Source organism: Lissotriton helveticus, chromosome 12, assembly GCF_964261635.1.
Source record: "Lissotriton helveticus chromosome 12, aLisHel1.1, whole genome shotgun sequence".
NCBI classification, from domain to species: domain Eukaryota; kingdom Metazoa; phylum Chordata; class Amphibia; order Caudata; family Salamandridae; genus Lissotriton; species Lissotriton helveticus.
This window is the reverse complement of record NC_136073.1, coordinates 569,317,672-569,339,711: the sequence shown is the minus strand read 5'-3', so window position 1 is coordinate 569,339,711 and position 22,040 is coordinate 569,317,672. Positions and strand designations below refer to the sequence as shown.

General features: G+C 46.3%; 1 protein-coding gene across 1 annotated transcript in view; it reads left to right on the top strand.

Annotated features, from left to right (window-relative positions):
• CIAPIN1 (cytokine induced apoptosis inhibitor 1) overlaps positions 1-22,040 on the top strand; it is a 114,659-nt gene that overhangs the window by 16,595 nt on the left and 76,024 nt on the right. Inside the window, exon 2 of the mRNA XM_078670553.1 lies at positions 21,822-21,980. Within this exon, the coding sequence (XP_078526679.1) occupies positions 21,824-21,980 (157 nt within the window). The 5' untranslated portion in view covers positions 21,822-21,823. The remainder of the gene's footprint in view (positions 1-21,821; positions 21,981-22,040) is intronic.

Sequence of the window (22,040 nt, the reverse complement as noted above, 5' to 3'; positions counted from 1 at the left end):
CCCCTGACGTTGATAGGTGATTCTATATTCGATTTTTCTATTAATTTCAATTAATGAAGATAACGTCCTCCTTGATGCGTGTATGCCCTCAGGGAAATTCAAAAAAGGTCCTCATTCCTGTCCTGTCAACAATTATTCCAACCCAAAGGGCGTAAGAGCCAATAAACAGAAAGTATGAAGAGTGTGTGCTCGCTCTGGGGGCTGACTGTTCACACAGCTTGTCAGGCGTAACAATGTAGGTCCTTTCCTGCAGATCGGTGCTGGAGAAATGCTCTCCGGGTCGCGGACGACGTGCGTAGCCCAGAAGTAACCCAGTTGGGCTACGCACATCGTACGGTGGAAATGGCTCAAATCCGCATTGAGGCCGACAAGGGGGCGAAGCACGCAGATTCAAAAGCAGACCCCGCCGTAAGCGAAGTGGTACTCTTGTCCCCAGCGGGGGACCTACGCATATGCCCGAACGGGCCCCTCAGCCAGACGCGACTCGCGTCGTCATAAATCACCAAGCAAGGCAATTGCAGCGTTCAATGTGACTATTAATAGGAATGCAAGCACGCGCTTGTACAATAAACGCAGTCAAGCAAAATATATAATCTACATAAAGAGACGTGCACTTAACTCCTGTGTGAGCAGCAAATAAAGTGGCTCAGCAACAGGATATGGTGGCTCTTATAGGGTCATACAGGATGTGATGTATAGTAAAGCATCAGGGGAAATGTCATTTATTTGCTTACAAAACGTTTTTCATTGGCTGCTGTGAGTAGCAAATAAAAGAAAGAGAGGCATAATCGGAAGCTTCCAGTCCTGTAATAGAATCTCACAGTGACACATTCGGTAGTCTTGAATGATCTGCTACATCAGTGGCCTACTTACATACAGTCCACTGCTTCAGAGCTGCTGTTGAAGCTTGAGTCAGTACTCTCTTGAAACTTAAAAAGCAGTTGAGCCCATCACAATATCTCATCAGCTGCTTCCTCATCTGTACGCAACACTTTCATATGTTGCTCTTCCGCCATCCCCTACTCCAATAAGTCCCTCAGCCTATGTTTCAGAGTTGAAGACCTCTCACCTAACCAACCAATGGCCACTCAGCATTTCGCAACCAGGAGGGCCAGCTCCCCTAATTTATATGGGACTTAACAACCTCTCAGCCTTGTCACAACGCCCAGTAAACATGCCAACAGCTTTCTGGGGATCATCAAGCCAGTGGCGTTCTCCATGTATGGCAGACCCGCCCCCAGTAATCTTAAACCTGAGCACAGTCACAGGCTAGATGCATAAAAGTAGCAGCAACCACTCCGCACCATGCGCTTTTCGCTTCCATGGTGGGATCCATTTAACTTAATAAATATGGAGCTACATAATTGCGGTGTAGAAAGTGAAAATGAAATAACTTAAATCTATTATCGAAGGACACTTTGTGTACCAATTCTGCTGCTCTTTCCCTGTCCTAATCTTAAATGGGCAGCCCCAATTCCCTGTCCCAGGCCAGACAAACTACATACTGTTTGTGCACCATGTCTTTTCTGAGCACTCTGTAAAAGAGTGTCGCCCCTGCCCGCACTGGTTAAGACCATCAAGCACCCTCATTTATCAGCACCCTCATTTATCAGATATTAAATGTTGGAAAGCATTGATAAACCAGCAGGTCAAGCTTGTTTTTGGTGCATGAATTTGTTTTTGTATGATATACTAACAGAACATTAACAGAAAGGAATGGTACTAGTGGCAAGGCGACAAACTGTCAAGGAAACGCCCTGTACGCATGAACAACAGCCAAACTCGAGAAACGACTGCAATGCATACAGAACGCCTCCGCTAGACTCACCCTCAACATCCCTCGCCACAGCCACAAGAGGCTCACTTTCAGGCTGCTCACCCATGCACACAAAGCGCTCCACAACACGGGCCCCGAATACCTCAACAACCGCCTCTCGTTCTACAATCCCACCCGCCAACTCCGCTCCACCAGCCTCGCCCTCGGATTCGCAGAACCACCACCGGAGGAAGATCGTTCTCCTACCTGGCGGCCAAAACATGGAACTCCCTCCCCGCACACCTTCGACTGACCCAGGACCATCTCACCTTCAGGAAAAATCTCAATACCTGGCTGTTCGAGCAGTAGCGGCACCCCGCACCTTCCCCCCCCCCCCACCCCTTTAGCGCCTTGAGACCCTTATGGGTGAGTAGCGCGCTTTACAAATTGATTGATTGATCTCACATGTATTATGCCACTCTTAGTTACAAAGGCCACGCCTCTTGTAAAGGATTGCTAGTTCCATGTTTTGCCACTTTCCTTTTAGAGACGCCCCATAACCTTTCTACTTAAAAGAAAGGAGAGAATCAAGAAAGAGAAGGGGTAGACCAATGTATGGAAATATGTTTAATTAAAGTAAGAGGAGACTATCCATCAGCTAGGGCAGGTAAAGGTAACAGTGCTATAGTAGAAGTACAGATAAGGAGAGAAGATGAAGGGGCAGGAAATGCAAGCAAACAACGGAACAAATAGGGTACAATCCTAGAATTTATTAAATTATGTATTTGTTTTTTAAAATAGCCCTGACCTGTTACCTTTAAGTCAAACCAGCATGCTGAGAGGGGTGAATGTTGCAGCGTATTAAAACAACGTAATTCCGAATCTATAACTAGCAGTAGCTGAGAGAGCATTATACATTTGCAGGTTGAGGGGTGTAGGTGGGTGGTGAGCATTATTCGTGCTAAGGTGCATGGTGTGCTCTGGTTCATTCATGATTTGAGCCACAGCAGCAGTTGCTCTCCATCTGCTCAGTTTCTCACCAGATGCTGCACTAGAAGCTCCTATTTAGTCTCCAGCTTGGCTGTTAGGGGTGGAGCTGTTAGGTTTTCAAAAGGTGTGGTGATACGATAGGCATATTGGGGGCCCTTTAACCAAATTATGAATTTATGTGACCCCCCAAATAAGAGGCAGAGGCCCATTTTAGCTGCTTGCACTAGTGCCCATGTCACATTGGCTATGCCACTGTTGGGAGGAGCACACACTGACTCCTTCCAAGATGTCTGTTTGGCATAGTTACGTTGGCAGTCCAAACAATTGCACAAGATTTTTTTCTGTGAACTTTGAAGCAGTTCTGAGATTTTGCCAATCTTTGGCCTGCAGACCAAACCTTTTTTTTGCCAAGGTGTCCAGATGTGAACAGGCAGTGATTGCAGGAACCGTACTGTAATCCCCTATGGACGGCATTTCAGCCGTCGGGATTACAATGTCGGTTTCACACAGCCTTTCTGTGTTGGCCTTTCCGACATGGAAAGGTGGTCGAAAAGCGATTTTGGGGGCCCCTAGCAGGACACCCTTGCCGCCATGGTCTACAGTTGGTGGTCGATGGAGTACCAAGGGTACCACTTTAAAACCCTGCACTATGTGGCAGGGTGTACCAAGGGTACCACTTTAAAACCCTGCACTGTGTGGCAGGCCCCATTGGGGTGCCTGCAACAGTGTGCAGGGTTTTACACACACACACACGCCCATTTACCTGTCGGAGTCTGTATTACGGCGGTTTTACGGCCGTAACACATGCTCACATAGTGAAAAGTGAGTATGCGACCGAACAATGTTCGATCGTATCGTAATCAGGTGGTCGGAACCGCCGACTAGAGGTCGGTCGGTCCCGAGATGGTGTCGGTCAGAGGCAACTCCGACCGACATCCTAATAAGCCCCATTATTGTCTTGAATGTGTTATGCACTAACCACTGAGATTTTTCAAACCATGAGAATTTATTACTGTTATGAAAAATATTATGCCAGGTTTGTTTGCATTTATTTCCCCAGCAGCCAAGATAGCCAACTAAAATACCCATAAAACCTAGACAAAAGAACAACAATATATCTCCACATCCTATCAGCTACCAGATAAACTATAATCCTCTTGACTGGGAACAACAGGCACTCTTTTTAGGTTTCGACCTGGCGAAAAGCTGCGCAAGCAGCGTTTCGCGCAGGCGAAATCTTATGTCTTACACTGTGTGGCTGGGAATCCGCCCCTCTGTTCCATAAATGGAGGCTAGCCATTGGAACAGAGATCTGTCCGTCAATTGCGGAGCAGATTCGGGGGCGTTCCGGCCATTTTTACTCATCCGGCCCCTTTGGACACGTCAGTGCGGCGGTGGGCGAGGTTTATTTTTGTGTTCGTCGAGGTTTCTTTTCGTCATTCCGCGGCCGACCGCGGCCGGAGGAAGTCCAGGTGAGTGCTTTCCGTGTGCCCGTTCGTTCCCGTTCCTGCCCCCCTCCTGCTGTCCGTTTTCCCGTTCCTGCCCCCCCTCCCGCTGTTCGTGTCCCCGTTCCCGCCCCCTCCCGCTGTCCGTGTGCCGTCCCCCCTCCGTGTGCGGTCTCCGACTCTGCCAACCAACACCCCCGCCCTCCAATACTTTCGTGCAAAACCAGAAGAGAGTCGCTTTTATTAATTAATTCCATATTCCTGTGTGACCTATGCGTTAGTGTTTTTAGGTCTCGTCCTTTACCATTCCGAAGGAATGGGAAATGGCGAGAATTCAAGTGCTCGAACTGATTGTCAAACCACCGCATTTTTCGTGGCGTTTTCTTCGAGTGCACGTGGCCACAGGCACGCGCTTTTGGCCCATACACTTTCATGGCCATCTGTTCCTCAATGTCCCTCCCACCCTTCGTTTGATCTTGCCGCGAGTTCAGGCTAATGGCCCTCCCCCAGCACAGAGCGCGCATCGCGGCCGCACAGCACATCAAAGGGCTTCTCCCAGCGTGTGCTGTGCGGCTTCTCCTCCCCTAATTATGTGGCCGGCCGTACTTGTGTTTCCCGGCCGCTTCCCGGCCACTCTTGTATTTAATTAGCAGCAGCAGCATTTCTCCTGCGCCAGGCCACATCAAAGGCTCTGTGCCACTTTCACCCACACAGCAACACTTACAGACACGCAACGCCACTCACACCCACGCAAGCCCACTATCATCCACGCAACACCACACTCACCCACGCAACACCACACTCACCCACGCAACACCACACTCACCCACGCAACACCACACTCACCCACGCAACACCACACTCACCCACGCAACACCACACTCACCCACGCAACGCCACTCACACACGCAACGCCACTCACCCACGCAACCCCACTCATCCACGCAACCCCACTCATCCACGCAACCCCACTCATCCACGCAACCCCACTCATCCACGCAACGCCACTCATCCACGCAACGCCACTCATCCACGCAACGCCACTCATCCACGCAACGCCACTCACACACGCAACGCCACTCACACACGCAACGCCACTCACACACGCAACGCCACTCACACACGCAACGCCACTCACACACACAACGCCCACTATCATCCACGCAACACCACACTCACCCACGCAACACCACTCACCCAAGCAACACCACTCACCCACGCAACGCCACTCACCCACGCAACGCCACTCACCCACGCAACGCCACTCACACACGCAACGCCACTCACACACGCAACGCCACTCACGTTGCCACTCACACATGCAACGCCACTCACACAAGCAACGCCACTCACACAAGCAACGCCACTCACACACGCAACGCCACTCACACACGCAACGCCACTCACACACGCAACGCCACTCACCCACGCAACGCCACTCACCCACGCAACGCCACTCACCCACGCAACGCCACTCACCCACGCAACGCCACTCACCCACGCAACGCCACTCACCCACGCAACGCCACTCACCCACGCAACGCCACTCACCCACGCAACGCCACTCACCCACGCAACGCCACTCATCCACGCAACGCCACTCACCCACGCAACGCCACTCACACACGCAACGCCACTCACACACGCAACGCCACTCACACACGCAACGCCACTCACACACGCAACGCCACTCACACACGCAACGCCACTCACACACGCAACGCCACTCACACACGCAACGCCACTCACACACGCAACGCCACTCACACACGCAACGCCACTCACACACGCAACGCCACTCACACACGCAACGCCACTCACACACGCAACGCCACTCACACACGCAACGCCACTCGCAGATTGTGGGTGCAGATTGTGGGTGCAGATTGTGGGTGCAGATTGTGGGTGCAGATTGTGGGTGCAGATTCAGGGTGCAGATTCAGGGTGCAGATTCAGGGTGCAGATTCAGGGTGCAGATTCAGAGTGCAGATTCAAAGTGCAGATTCAGGGAAAACTCAGCAGCACCACCACCATTGCAATGCAATAGGTCTCGTTTTAACGCAAATTTAAGCTATAGGCCTTGTAAATGACAAAGGCTTTTATTTATGTTCCAAAAACCAGAACGCAAAAATAAAGGGCATTATCATTTACAATGCTAATAGTTCAGACTCGCGTTATTGCGAGACCTATTGCATTTCCAATGCTTGTTGATTGTGTCATAGTGCGCGTAATTGCTCACGTCCCTGCTGATGTGTTCGTTTGATGTGTTACTGAGCGTGGTTTCAGTGGTGGGAGCAGTTATTCTCCTTTGGGTAACATCTCTCTGGTGTAACTACCTCACCATGGTGCTTGGGTATAGGCAGCGACTCTGATTATGCGGCATTTATAATTACGTCATTCCGCGGCCGACCGCCGCCGCAAGTCCAGGTGAGTGCTTTCCGTGTGCCCGTTCGTTCCCGCACCCCCCTCCCGCTGTCCGTCTTCCTGTTCCTGCCCCCCCTCCCGCTGTTCGTGTCCCCGTTCACGCCCCCCTCTCCCGCTGTCCGTTCCCACCCCCCTCCCGCTCTCCGTGTGCCCGTAGGTGCTTGTTCATCCTTGATTTCGTCTCTTGCATTATAGGAATTGTTCGTTTCACATCAATGATGGCTCTTAAATAACAAATTGTAAACGCGCATCCTGGATACTTGTTTAAGTTACACTGATGATCTAATTAATATATGATAGATCAGCTGTCGTTGGATTGTTGTGGGGGGGGCACTCCTGTGCATTTTGTGTGCATAAATGTGTTTTTCTTCCCTATGTGTGCATTTTAATGTCGTTTTCGTGCAAAACCAGAAGAGAGTCGCTTTTATTAATTAATTCCATATTCCTCTGTGACCTATGCGTTAGTGTTTTTGATTGTGTCATAGTGCGCGTAATTGCTCACGTCCCTACTGATGTGTTTGTTTGATGTGTTACTGAGCGTGGTTTGTGGTGGGAGCAGTTATTCTCCTTTAGGTAACATCTCTCTGGTGTAACTACCTCACCATGGTGCTTGGGTATAGGCAGCGACTCTGATTATGCGGCAGCAACGTTTTCGCATTTATAATTACCATATTTGCCAAATAATCCACCAACTGCTTCATAATTTGCAGATTCCAAACTAAGTGAGGTTTGTAACTCGAACGGAACTAGTGACTTTAATACGCCACAAACGTCGTTCCGTGCAGTGGCACACACCTGTAGGGTTAACTCGCCACATTTCACTTGCTTATTGCCTATATTCAGGCATCAGTGAGGTGGAGCCTCTACACAGATAGTATTAATATGTTAAAATGGCGAAATAAGACTACCGCAGAATGGCCTTATTAGGCCATGAAGTCTGTCTTCTCTTGCTGCATAATTTAAGAAACCCTTAGTATAGGCGGATAAATGTCTGTGCTGAAGAAGTGCGTCGGCTGGTACAATAATTTTAAGATGTGGAAAAAGGGCCACGTGGTAGAGTTGGGAAACCTCTGTGTTTACTGCGGATCTTCCCTATCAAAGTGGCAAATGTTCTTAGAAAATGGATATAGACAATCTTTCACTGAATTGATATAAAGCCTGATCAGTGACGTGACAAAGCCTGATGAGTGACGTGATTCACACTGCCAGAACAGTGTTTACACTTCTTACATGTTTAAGACCTTTCCATACACTAAATATCCTGTCATCGTAGTGGTGACCAATATTTGATTAAACAATGGACGTCAGTTTTGTTATTTATGCGAACGGAAGGGCTCGGAAAACATCAAAAACATGATTGTCTATATCAAAAAATATCCTGGTTACTAATTTGTGTTTATTGTCAAACTCGTGCGGTTTGTTAGCTCTACCTTTTTGAAGCATAAAAGGCTTAATTGGAGTGTAAACCGATGTCTGTAGCAGGTTTGTAAACTAACTAAATCCTCTTTACTGCCTGCCAGTATCGGACTAAGGAATCGCCAAGTGCCCATTAGGCCCCCTGGTTTCATAATTCAGAGCTAGTATCCCCTTCAAGTCTCTGTTCAACCTTGTCTTACAGTATGAGTAAAATGTATATTTTGCGTAAATTTTTTTTAGTTCGTTAAAATTATTGCATGCTTAATTTTTGTCTTGAGAAATAGTAGTGCTGGAGCGAAGCTATATGTCCCAAGGGTACTTCTGGCTTGACTGATTCTGTCACAACTCTCTCACCCTTCCAGGTGCATGACTCATACTGACATGCCTGTCATTTCAGAGATCTTTACAAGTGACTGGCACTGTGTACCACAGGGTCTCCAGACTGTTCTGTAATAAGAGAAAGTGTGTGTGTGACTGCTCCAGTGTGTGTGTGTATGTGACTGCTCCAGTGTGTGTGTGTGTATGACTGCTCCAGTGTGTGTGTGTGTGTGTGTGTGTGTGTGTGACTGCTCCAGTGTGTGTGTGTGTGTGTTTATGTGACTGCTCCAGAGTGTGTGTGTGACTGCTCCAGTGTGTGTGTGTGTGTGTGTGTGTGTGACTGCTCCAGTGTGTGTATGTGTGTGTGACTGCTCCAGAATGTGTGCGTGTGTGACTGCTCCAGTGTGTGTGTGTATGTGACTGATCCCGAGTGTGTGTGTGACTGCTCCAGTGTGTGTGTATGTGACTGCTCCAGTGTGTGTGTGTGTGTATGACTGCTCCAGTGTGTGTGTGTGTGTGTGTGTGTGTGTGACTGCTCCAGTGTGTGTGTGTGTGTGTGTGTGTATGTGACTGCTCCAGAATGTGTGCGTGTGTGACTGCTCCAGTGTGTGTGTGTGTATGTGACTGATCCCGAGTGTGTGTGTGTGTGTGTGTGTGACTGCTCCAGGGTGTGTGTGTGTATGTGTGACTGCTCCAGGGTGTGTGTGTGTATGTGACTGCTCCAGAGTGTGTGTGTATGTGACTGCTCCAGAGTGTGTGTGTATGTGACTGCTCCAGAGTGTGTGTGTGTGTGTATGTGACTGCTCCAGAGTGTGTGTGTGTGTATGTGACTGCTCCAAAATGTGTGTGTGTGTATTTGACTGCCCCAGAGTGTGTGTGTGTGTATGTGACTGCTCCAGTGTGTGTGTGTGTGTATGTGACTGCTCCAGTATGTGTGTGTGTATGTGACTGCTCCAGTGTGTGTGTGTGTGACTGCTCCAGTGTGTGTGTGTGTGTGACTGCTCCAGTGGGTGTGTGTATGTGACGGCTCTGGGTGTGTGTGTGGGGGGCTCTGGGTGTGTGTGTGGCTGGCTCTGGGTGTGTGTGGCTGGCTCTGGGTGTGTGTGGCTGGCTCTGGGTGTGTGTGTGTGCCTCTGGGTGTGTGTGTGTGTGGTAGTAATTGCTGTCTGCTGAGCTCGTCCGTAGGGTACAATAGGTCTCACATTTGCGAGAGATTAAGCTATTGGCAATGTAAATGACAATGCCATTTATTTATCTGTTTTCAAAACCAACACATAAATACAATTTTTGTCATTTACAATGCCAATAGCTCTAACTTTTCCAAAGGCGAAACCGTTGCATTGTAAATGCTTGTTTTTTTATGCTGCTCAAAGTAAAGATAAGTATTTTAATAACATCATTTATATTTGTTGTTTAAGTCAAATGTTATGACTTTAAGTAGTTTTAGTAGGATTATTGCCATATTTATATAGGAATACTTTCCGTACCTCACCTCTAAAAGTCAGTCAGTCCGACTGCTGCTGTTGTGTGCTTGCTCAGGTAGATTCTTATCCTCCTCAGGAGCTTTTTCCTGCAATGCGCTCTGTGTTGCTTTGTACCAGTTTTTCTCTGGGGTTGTCCTGTCGACGTTTGAATGGCAGGTGAGGGTGATGTCCTGTGACTAGGCCACATCCCAACATGATGTTATTCTTTACAAAGTTTGGCAAGGTTTCTTAGCAAGGGATGGACAGGGCGTGGTCCTATTTTCACAACCGATTCTCAGATCTAACTGGTCCACTTGCTATAATATTGGATCTACCGAATTGACAAGACTTTAGGACACAGGTTGATTCTTCCACTTTGTCTAATTGGGCTTGGAGGACGATATGTCTTTTAGGTAATGCAAATGTGGCCATGGCACAGGACCCGCATAAGAGTTTACTCTTAAAAACTGTTCCCAAACTGGGAAACCTGGCTACTAAAGAGGTGGATCAGGAAGCAAATAGCCTCCTTTTCTGTTATGCTTTCATCTAGTAATTGAACAGATATGGGTCCACTTTTGCATCGATTGACAAAGCACAACCTTCCTTGCATAAGATCTTTGGACGCATGATTTTTGGAAGGGCCAGCATAGGCAAGCCGCTTTGCCGGCCGTTATCCATCAAAGGGAAATTACTGTCAAACCAGAGGCTCCTACGAATTCCAACAGGAGTTAAAACCACAGTGGTTATTGAAATAGAGCATCTCCTAATCATACAACAATTTTTCCTTCTGGCAAAATCTCAAGTAGAAGGTTGACATAGTTTTTGCCTACCTGCATGGCAAGTAAACATTTCAGATTGTTTGGTACAAACCATTCAAGACTATTGCATAACTTTTGGCGATCGACCAGTACAAACCTCATTGTTTGTCCTTTGTCACTGCGCAGGAGTTTTTAGTGTCTCAGGAAGTAAACTATGTCCTTCAATAGCAAACAATAGAGATAACTTTGTTACAATCTGTGGGGGTTTTGAGTACAATATATATATATTTTTTAAACAAATTTTATTGCCAATTTGCACAGAAGTCGCAGGGCTCTGTACCCCAGAAGCCACTGCAGTAGCAATGTTACAAGCACAGAAGAGCAATTGACATTTTTGTGAACAACCAAATTATTTGACCCAATATGGCCAGTAGGATTTAAGCCCCACCCGCCCCAACTTCCCCCCTCCCCCCCACCGAGTTGCGCAGAGTCCACTGAGTCCAGTTCATATGTGGGTACAAGACAGCTGAAAAGGAAAGGTATTAATGCAAACAGAAAAACAGCTAATGGAGCCGCCCGCCCTAACACACACACACCTCCATGTCCCCCCCACCAACTCATGCCAGACTTGACCAACCAGCCCTTGTCTTCAGTCCCCTGGGAGATCGTCTGCGGCATTCGGAGGATCTAGCCACAACCCCCTGTAGTCCACCCACCGCTTCCATATTTTGTAGTGCTTAGGTGGACAACCCCGGGCCACAAAAATAGGCTGTTCCAACCCCATACAGAAGTCAAGGCCGTTTTTCCAGGCGGCCAACGGGGGACCCTGTACATCCTTTCACCTTCTGGCTATATCCCGTTTTGCCAAGGTGAGGCCCAGCAGCAGAAGATGACGTTTGTATGCATTACCCCTAATCCCCTCCATCACATGCAATAAGGCAAACTGTGGGGTGCGTGGGAGTGTCCACACCAATACCTCCGATAAGCATGAAAATACCCCCTCCAAAATCGGTCTAATGCGGTACAGTGCCACACAGTATGCAAGAATGTGCCCTCCTCCCGGCCGCACCGGAGGCACTCCGGGGAGGCAACCAAACCCGCCCGCCACAGCCAGACCCGGGTAAAGTAGACTCGGTGGAGGTATTTAAATTGGATGAGGGGGAGGCGCTTAGCTATGGCCGCGCCCCGTGGAGTGGCCAGGGCCTCCCTCCAGTCCTCCTCCTCCAGTGTGCCCACTTCCTCTCCCCCCCCTCCAACTTCTCTAGCGTTGGAGCACTGTGAGTGACCAGAGGCTGATATATCCGTGAGATCTTCTTGGTCTCCAAATCCCCCATGAAGACTTTCGCTTCCAATGGGCTGAATTCGGGGAGAGAGTCAAGGCCCTCCAGGTTGGGGGACAGCACATGGCGGAGCTGTAGGTAGCGAAAGAACTGGGACCGGGGCATGCTAAATTCCATCTATAGATCCTTGAAGGACTTAAGGGTCCCGTCCCGCACGACGTCCCCCATGGTTGAAATACCTATTGCGTCCCATCCCCGAAAGCCCTGCAAGGCCGCTAGCTACGGCAGGCGCCCATTGTGCTATGAAAGAGTTTCCCCCGTCAGGGCATTCCACCACCCCATGCGCCTAAGGGACTGTCTCCAAATGTGAAATACTAGCTTCGTCGCTGGTGGTAGCGCACCTCACAACAATGCTGAGTAGAGGGTTGTATGGAAAGTGTGAGGCCCCATAAGGTGCCGCTCCAGTGCGTAAGCCGAGTCCCCTCTGGCCCCATACCACCATTCATTAAGGACTAATAGGTGCGAGGCCTGATAGTATGAGAGGATGTCTGAGGTCGCCAGCACTCCACAGTAGGTAGAGAGAAAGCACGTGTGCAATGCTACGCGCACCGCCACCCCCCCAGAGGAACTGCCCCAGCGCAGAATTCACAAGCCGGAACCATCTGGGCGCGATTGGGTACGGGTGATTCTGTAGCTGGTACAGCAAACGGGGGAGTGCCACCATCTTAAAGATCGCCGATCGGCCGTAGATTGTTAAGGGCATGCGCGACCAGATCTTCATGTCCGAACGAACGCACTCCCAGACCGGTGCCAGGTTCCACTCCCAGGATACGGCCGGTACATCCGACGGGAATACACCCAGGTATTTGAGCCCGCCCACTGCCTCCTGCAACGCGGATGAGTACAATATTTTTAAGTTCAAAAGAAAAACAAAAACTTCTGCCCAGTCATCAACTTATTATCCTTCAACAACTTGATTTACCATCACTTCAAAACTGGATACAATAACAATTCAGCGAAAGGAACTCTTCTAGAGAGAGACTGGATGGTTCGCATAGACCGCATAGACCTTCAAGATGCATATTTTACAATTCCAGTTCACACTTTTTACAGGAAATTCCTTCAATTTCAATGGAGAAACACTTTTTTCTGATTCAGAAGCATTTGGTCTTTCTTCTGCACCTTGGTATTTTCCCAATGTCATGAGACCGGTCATTACTTGCATCGAAGCACAGGGGACAAAATTACTTGCATATCTCTAAAATTTTCTCCTCCTAGATCAGGACAAGGATCTACTATTATCCCAGTTAACCAGTTTTCTCTGCTTTCTTCAAAATCTAGGATTTTAAATAGACAAACACAAATCTGCTTTAATTCCTTTAAAACAGATGTAATGTTTGGGCTTTCTGATAGATTCAGAAAAAGCAATTCTTCAAATTCTCCAAGAGGGGGTCTCTCTAATAAGAGAGGAGATCTGTCAGATGTTAGCAATGGCCACTATATCTCTCAGACTCTGGGCACATATTTTAGGCTTCCCGGCCTCCTCCTCTCTCTCTATCCAGGCATTCTTCGCTTGTCCACTTGTCTATCGTGGCCTACACAGCATGAACATTTACCATCTCCAAAAAGTCCTGTCTTATTTAGAAGTGACTCAATTAGGTCTTTAATCCCGCTCATAACTACAGTGGTGGCTAGACCATTAGGATGCAAGGAACAGGAAACAAATTGTTTTACCAGCTCAGATCTTGTATTGGAATCCTATTGAAATCAGAAAGGCTGGGGCGTAAGATGTGGTCAGTACTTGTCTGGAAGTACATGGCCACAAGAGAAGTCCTCTCTGCACATCAGTTGTTTAAAGATGCTTGCAAGATCTTTTTGAACTATAAAAAAAAAAAAAAAGACAGAATACGTTGCTCCATCCTCCTTCGCATTGGACAATCTCTCAGCAGTAAAGTGCATCAGCCCATTTAGGGGGAACAAAATCGCAACCTTTAGCCAAACTAGATAAAAATGTTTGAGATTATTGTCTTTAAAACAGAATTACAGTACAGGTGGAATACCTTCTAGGCAATATAACTACAGTAGTAGGTTGGTGACACAGGCACCTTTGAGCTGCGGTTGGTTGCCATTTTCACCCTACAATTTCAGAAAGCGTTCTTCCAAATTCAGACTCTTTGCAATAGATCTCTTTGCTTCCAGATTGAGCACTCAGCTTCCCTCGTTTTGTAGTTGGAGAGCAGATAGATCCACAGGCTCTGTAAACATAAGCTTTTCTTCAGGATTGGTCTTTTCAGCTAAAGTATGTCTCTCCTCTGTTTGTCTTAATAGCATGGGTATTAGCTCAAGTATCTAACAAAAACTGGTAACCGCTGCACTCCGGGGGTAGTCTAGTGTATACTGGTAATTCAAATATCAAATGGTTAGGGTGCTGAACATGATTACCCCCTGTTCTTAGAGGTACCAAGAGGTGATACAACAGAAAAACCTTTCACCGTGAAAGGTTAAAATCTAGAGCACTCCTCTGGCTATCCAAATCGCTGGGTTCAAAATAGAAAGAAAAAGCCAGTTGTCTTTACTGGGATTGTCCCATATTTATTCAATCATAAGCTTGAATCATATTATGTCATATAATCAGTATTCCATCTGGAGATTCATTCAAGTGGAGAACATCAAAAAGATATTTAGTAATCCATTACCATAATGCTAGCACGTTGGAAATATGTCCCCAATGCATTTCGAGCCGTAGCTCTTCTTCATGGGGAATATCTGAAAGAAGTACAAAAGACCATACGTATCGCTATCCAAGGGGGAATGCATCATGTAAGATACCAGAGGGGTATCTGAAACTACCAGGAAATGTGGGGTGACTTGCACATGCTGGGTAAGTGATATATACAGTCAGGAAATGAGTGACCAAAACAAACAAACATAATACATGTGCACGCGGAGCGGTGATTATGAAACTAAGTGAAGAAAGATAATTAAAGAAAGGCCCAAGGGATATGTGGTGTGCAATGGGTATTAAAACCTGCTGGACCGAAATGGTAACCCAAGTGAATAGGCTGTCTCAAACCCAGCCTTAGGAAACAGAAGTTAAACCGGTGCACTAACGAAAGCGAACTGTGAGCATTACATAGTGTGAGCGCACATGGGGCGTCAGTGCAAAAAGACTCGAGTGTTAAGTGGCTAAATATAGAGATGGTGATCATTACAGGCTCGAGTGATGAAATACGCCAATACAACATGAAATGACAGCGTGCCATTACTCGGACGACGTAGAACAATGTGAAAGTGCTCGCATGTTGTAAATGTACGCGCTATTACGGGCTGCAGGCAAATCTTGCCTCTTACCTCAACGTGGTCAAGACAAGTCGCACGAGTATGCCAAAATCCCAGTGACACCGTGGAGACGAAGCTGACACTGCTCGCCCTTACTGTGAAACCGGAAGTGAGTGAAATGCGGGAGGTGAACTTGTGAAGATATAGAAAGGGGACTTCGGAGGTGAAGTCCCGTGCGCAGTGTTCGCGCGGTGAATGGCAAGGGGACTGATAAAGTTGTGTGCTCTTAAACACTGTGGTGAAGATGTGAAAACGTAAAAGATAACAAAGGTAAAAAATAGAAACAGCAAAATGAATAAAGTTATAAACCTGATCGGTAGAAAAAAGGCAAAAGGAAAAATAGCACAAAAGAAAAAAGGAAAGTCATGTAATGGAGCAGTAGAAGAAAAGGTAATATACTGATGTCAACAAGTCATGATGAACAGCGGAAAAAATAATAGTGCAAAAACCGCATGTGCTAAAGTGAGAAAAGAAAAAGTTAAAACAGCAGAAAGCTGAAGAGAGAACAGGGTGAGTGTAGAATATCGCAGGGACGGAGAGAAATAACAGCCAGGGAACCAGGCCAAAGTAAACAGTTGACATTATAGGAAACAACTGAATTCCAATCTTTCATTTAACCCTTTCAGGTGTAAAGCGTTCAATTTTTGCATCCAATAAAGTTCACGTTGCAGTAAAAACTTGACATTGTCTCTGCCTTCTGTCTTATTGACAACTTCCAATACCAGGAACCGTATTTGGCTAACGTTGTGAACTTGATTAACAAAATGCGCAGACACACAAGATTTATGATTGTTCGTGCGGATGTTGCTCCTATGCTCCGTTAGTCAAGTTTTAACTTTGCGTTCAGTTTTGCCCACGTACAGAAGGCCGCACGGCCATTTCAGGAGATAAACCACATGGGTGGTATCACACGTGGCGTTCACTCTAAATTTGATGGGTGTGCCCCGGGTAAGATCAGGTAAGGTCGTGCCTTTGATAATACTATTACAATTACCACGATTGTAGCACGGGACCGTCCCCTTGTATGTTGTCTCAGTAATAGTTTTTCTAGCTTTCAGTAATTGTTGTAAGTTTTTGGTGCGTTGATACGGACATATGGGCTGATTTTAAAAAATGTTATTAAAGTCCTGTTCTGTTTGTAACAACTGCCAGTGTTTGCGAATTGATTGTTTGATTTTGGTACTTTGTGTGGAATACTTGGAAACAAATACTGCGCGTTCTTCTGTGGTATGCGCGGGTTTGATTGTCAGTAGTTGGGCACGCTCCTTTGTCTTCACTCTGTTTTCTGCAATTTCAATGATTGAGTTAGGATAACATTTTTGTGTGAATTTGTTAATGATGAAACTTCAGTCTTCTTCATACAACTTGTCGAATGATGCAATTCTTTTAGCCCGCAGTAATTGAGAATACAGAAGATGCTTCTTCAGGCTCATTTGATGGAAGCTCCGGAAGTGTAAATAATTATTGCGGTCTGTGGGCTTGGTATACACTGAGGTCTCTAACCCGTTGTCAGTGATTCGAATATTGACGTCTAGAAATGCAACTTGAGACTGGCTTATGTGATGGGTACATTGAATTCTCGCCTTGACCTGGTTCAGATTATTGATAGCTGCAAGTAGTTGAGATTCTGTACCTTTCCAAACCAGGAAAATGTTGTCAATATATCTGTATTATGTATTAAGATGTTCTTGCCACTCTGGGTTCGAGAGGATGTAGTCCAGTTCGTATTTATGCATGAATAGATTCGCATACGCCGGAGCGGCACAATTGCCCATGGCCACTCCAGATAGTTGGATGAAGAATTTGTTTATGCATCTGAAATAGCTGTGGTGTAAAGTAAACTGCATAAGCTCCATCAAAAAAACTTGTTGTTTCAATGGTTTGTTGCTGTTTAACTAGAATGCCTCCATGGCATTGAGTCCCAAATTGTGGGGGATGGAAGTATATAACGAGTTTTCATCGATGGTACAGAGGTAAATCTGTTGGTTAGGTTCAATTTGAATGTTGCTAATTTTTCTCAAAAAATCTGTTGTGTCTTGGATGAAACTGGACATTTTACGTACACTGGGTTGCAGATGTTTATTGATGTAGATGCCAATCGGTTCATGGATGGAGTTGCGTGTACTCACAATTGGTCTGAACGGCGGTCGGGTGGAATGTTTATGAATTTTTGGAACTATGTAAAGGTATGGAATTTGAGGGTGTCCTGTCAATAAAAAGTTCTTGTCGCGTTCCGTAATGGTTCCCAGATTTACAGCTTTATCAAGGATGGTTTGTAGCACTTGTTTGAATTCAACTGAGGGATTCAAACTGACTTCCATGTATAATGCTGTGTCATTGACATGTAAAGTTAGGTTCTCAATGTAAAAAGCAGTGTCGAGGATAACTAAGGCTCCTCCCTTGTCCGCTTCACAGATTTTGAAACCAGCGATTTGGATCGCCAGAGGAGTGCTCTAGATTTTAACCTCACAGAAAAAACAAGGGAACCCTACCCACGGAGGAACCAGGGTGCGTATTTTATATCAAAGAAACAATGGTTCCAGTGGAACAATAAAAGTATACTTGATAAAAACACAACAATGTACAATAAAAATATGAAGGCTACCGAGGATGTAGGATGGAAAAACAAAACTCATAACACCAATTGAGTACCATCATTTGTTATCTTTGCGAGAATAAATGTTCAAATATTTACATATAACAATTCACATATCATATCATATCATATCTTCACCACTAAGCAGTCGGACTAAGGCAGACCGCGCTTACTTTCAGGCATTTTCCTGTCTAGCGCCCTATCCGTGCTCATTGCAGCAACCTTAGGGGTCATCTCTGGTCACAGTCCCCTGGGTACCTGTGGTACCATTTACCAGGGACTGACCTGTGACCTGAAATGCCATTTGGGTTTAGGCTTCAATGCAGTTTTTAGGGAAAGAAGATAGGCCCTGGGTACCTGTTTAACAGGAACCCAGGGCACACTCAGTCAAAGCACATCAGTAATTCAGCAAAATTGGGGGCAACCATGCAGAAAGAGGGCACTTTCTCACACTCCTTTACTTAAAAAGTGAAATGTGGGGTGTACCTTTGATTTTGAATCTGTTTCTGAGTCGGTCTTACAATGCTTCTTTGCCTCTTAAATGTTTGTTTGTCTGCAAAGTTAACTTCCTCCTCTGCTTCATCTTTTTGAAGTGATTTTCAGTTTTTAATGCTTTAGATGTTTCTTCAGTCCGATATACTCATTCTGGCGTTTGTTTCCAAGTCTGGAGAAGAGAAAAAACAAATTTATGTCCGCCTTCTATCATTATTATCCTCTCCGTCCTAAACTTCGTATGGGAACTTTTTGTAAGTTTATATTTGGCAAAGAAAAGATTTGAGGATGTCCTCCTCAACCCAACTCATAATTTTATTCATAACTCCTCTTAAATGTAAATGTAAATGTAGTTGAGCTTATATAGCGCACAGCTACCCGCAGTGGGTGTCCCGGCGCTTGCTTAGGGAACCCATCCTGATATTCCCCTGTGAGATAGCAGGGTATCCACAAGGTGAAAGTCAGGCATCCCGCCGCGAGGGGCCGTTGTGGAGATTAAGCAAGCTATTGCCCAGAGTCGCAGAGTGTGAACCCGTGAGTCGAGGAGGCACCGGGGCGAGAATTATCGAGTCCGTGGAATTTTTAGCCCAAGACCCGCCGAGGCGGGGAATTGAACCCTGGTCCAGGACCGATCTCAGCTTCCGGGTCTGCTGCCTCTAACCCCTGAGCCACACTTCTCCACGCAAGCAAGCAAGTTTCTTCTCCCACATTAGATCGCTGGTATAAAGCGGGTCATGAATTTAGTAGGCATTGACACTTCTGCTCTTGAAGCTCACCGACATGGGGTGCTACTGCCTCAAAACTCTTTTGCGCTGGAATGAGATTGGATACCATTCTCCGATCAGCTGACTGGTCTAATGTTTCAATCTTTAGAATCCTTTATTGCAAACCTGATCCTCAGGTTGCTAATTTAATGGTAGCTGTGCTTTAAACTAGCATAATATGAGCCTCTGGTCTTCTAATAAAATGAGGATTTCCTTAGCTTTAGGGAAAGAGGGCCAGATTTATGATGCACAAAATAGGTTTTCGCAAATTATGAGTTTTTTGCGACTCTCAATTTGCGAGGTGCTATTTTGGATGTACAACAGTGTATCACACTGTTTGCGATTCCCAATGGGGTCGCAAACTGAGAGGCTCATGAATATAATTGGGAATGGCAGACCCTCCCAGGTATGGTTGCCTGCTGGGCTTAGCAAACCACCATGTCTGGGACTGCTTTTAAATAAAGCATTTTTTTAATGCAGCACGTTTTCCTTAAAGGAAAATGGGATGCATTTAAAAAATAAAAGTTTTCATTGAATGTTTTAAGGGCAGGTAGTGATTCCTGGGACCACTGCCTGCCATAAAAAATATTTCCCCTGCATTTGCAAAGAGGAAAGGGGTCCCCTGGGGACCCCTTCCCTTTTGCAAGTGCATTACCATCCTTTCAAAGGGGTCATTTCGAATTGCGGTGGCAAAACATTCATACATGGACTTGCGCTCGCTATCAGGAAGGGAACGTCCCTTCCTAATAGCAAGTTGCAAAACCTATTTAGCGAGTCGCAAATAAATTGCGACTCGGTAAATAGGCTTTGTACATGGCCCATGCTGTTTTTGCATGTGCAAACTGGTTCGCAAACCCGTTTGCGCATGGAAAAACAATTGTACACCTGGCCCAGAAAGTCTAAATTTTATTAAAGACACAAAGGAGAGTATTATCCCACCACTGTTACTGAATTAACCCTCCCTTCTCTTGTCATAGTGCCATCCGGAGCTACAAACGATAAATTGTTAAATGCATTATCAGCTGGTTAATATCCTTAGTCAATGATTGTTTGAGGCTGGTTCATTCCTACTCGGACCAAGATGCTCCCATTTCTCTTTCCATGCCTCTTCAAACATAAAGCTCCGATTTCTTATTATGAACTTTATTGCTCCCAGAAAAGAGGTTTATAGGGTATCGGGCAGCTGATAGTTGATTAGCATTACGACAACAAATTGAAGTTCTTTACTCTGTGTCATGAGTATAGTAGTTGTTTATTTCTGCTGCTGTTTTAATGCAAGAAAAGAAGGCATAATATGTGCCTCTGTGTCTTTAATAAAATCAAGACGTCCCCTAAAGGTAAGAAAAGCTCCATTTTAAAACACTATTTACAATATCTTGTTTGCACTCCTGAGCACGCGCCGAGTCTTGGTATCTCATGGTTATAATATAAGTCTGGTCTGTATCTGAAGAAAATGGGTTCAAGAGCATATTACATAACTGAGATTGGTATAAACTTTCAGTTGAGTTGCAATGCAGGACAACGGATTCATGCAGTGGTAAAGACATACGGGAGTGTCTCCATGGGAAGCTTCATACCGTGATTTTTGGTAATAGCCATGAATTGCAACCATTTTGCCTGTCTGTTGATTTATACGTATGTTTCTTCTTCATTTTAAACTATTGGTTTATGTTCAATTGACTACTCCCTGATGAAGGACGGTCCAGTACCATATGCATTGGGGATTATTAAAAATATCATGTGGTGAACATTATTATTGACGAATTTATCTATAAGACTGTTACATGTTTCATAATCTAAAGTGTATAATAAAATTTTAAGCACAAAGATGTGTAGGTTTACTGCAACAATGAAAGACTGTTTTAACCCCTTGGCTGCGGCGGCAATTCCGCCGCAGCACTAGGGGGGAGGGGGGGCGCGCGGCACCACCATGCTCGTGACGGAACCACTCCGTCACGAGCCTCTGGCGCGCTGTGCTTGTGAAGGAGTGGTTCCGTCACGGCCCCGCCCGCTCAATGGAACGCTCAGCGAGGCGCAGAATCGCTGCCACGCAGGCGTGGCGGCCGGGCCGTGACAGAACCACTCCATCATTAGCACAGCCCGTCCGAGGCTGGTGACGGAGTGGTTCCGTCACCAGCACCCAACGGGTTAATGAATGTGATATACCATGGATTACTTTCAGCATCGTACCAGCACAGTTTAGCAGTGCATCTGTGGGACGATTTGTTATTCAGAAAGTGGCAAGTGAATTGATGTAACGTGCATCTTTGGACAGGGGATGCCCCTAGACAGCACGCAAATAAATTGTCTCTAGATACAGAGAACGTACGAAAAGTATGCTTTTGAATAGTTGTGCATATCCGAAACCTTTTCAATATTTGTGAAGCAGAGCAGTGCCCCATAACAGGTGAGTTTGGCTAGAGCAGACCCATTCTCACTATAGGCCCATTGGGAAGGGAAGAATCATTCCCATGTCAGGGTGGCAGGGCTAGGATATACCCATGTCCACGCCAAATATCAGGCCAGCAGATTTAGGGCAGAGCCAGCCAAATGCTAAGTCTTTCGAGCTTGGGCAGCGTCTATCACATAATGGCATGTTGGAAAGGCTGGGTGTCGAGCCATGTGGCATTTCAGGTCAGTGAGGCTAAGGTCGTTAGAATGGCTCACTAGTGAAGAAGGGTATGTCTAGGTCAAAGGCCTTGGGTCCATTCAAGTATAATTATACCCTGGGTCCCCTAATCTTTGACAATGTTCTTTTAACCTCCCTTCTCTTATTGCAGGTATGGCAGAGTTTGGTGTTGCAGAAGGCCATCATGTGGCCGTTGTGTGGGACAAGCACTCTTCGGTGGAGGCCCTGAAGGAGTTGGTGCAGAACATTCAAAGAGTTGTACTGGACAAGGGACGCGTCTCTGTGGAAAATCTTGAGCAGCTTATACAGTGTAAGTCTGGAGCCCCATGATCTACGTTTCTGAGCTCTTAAAACCCTATGAACTGTGGCT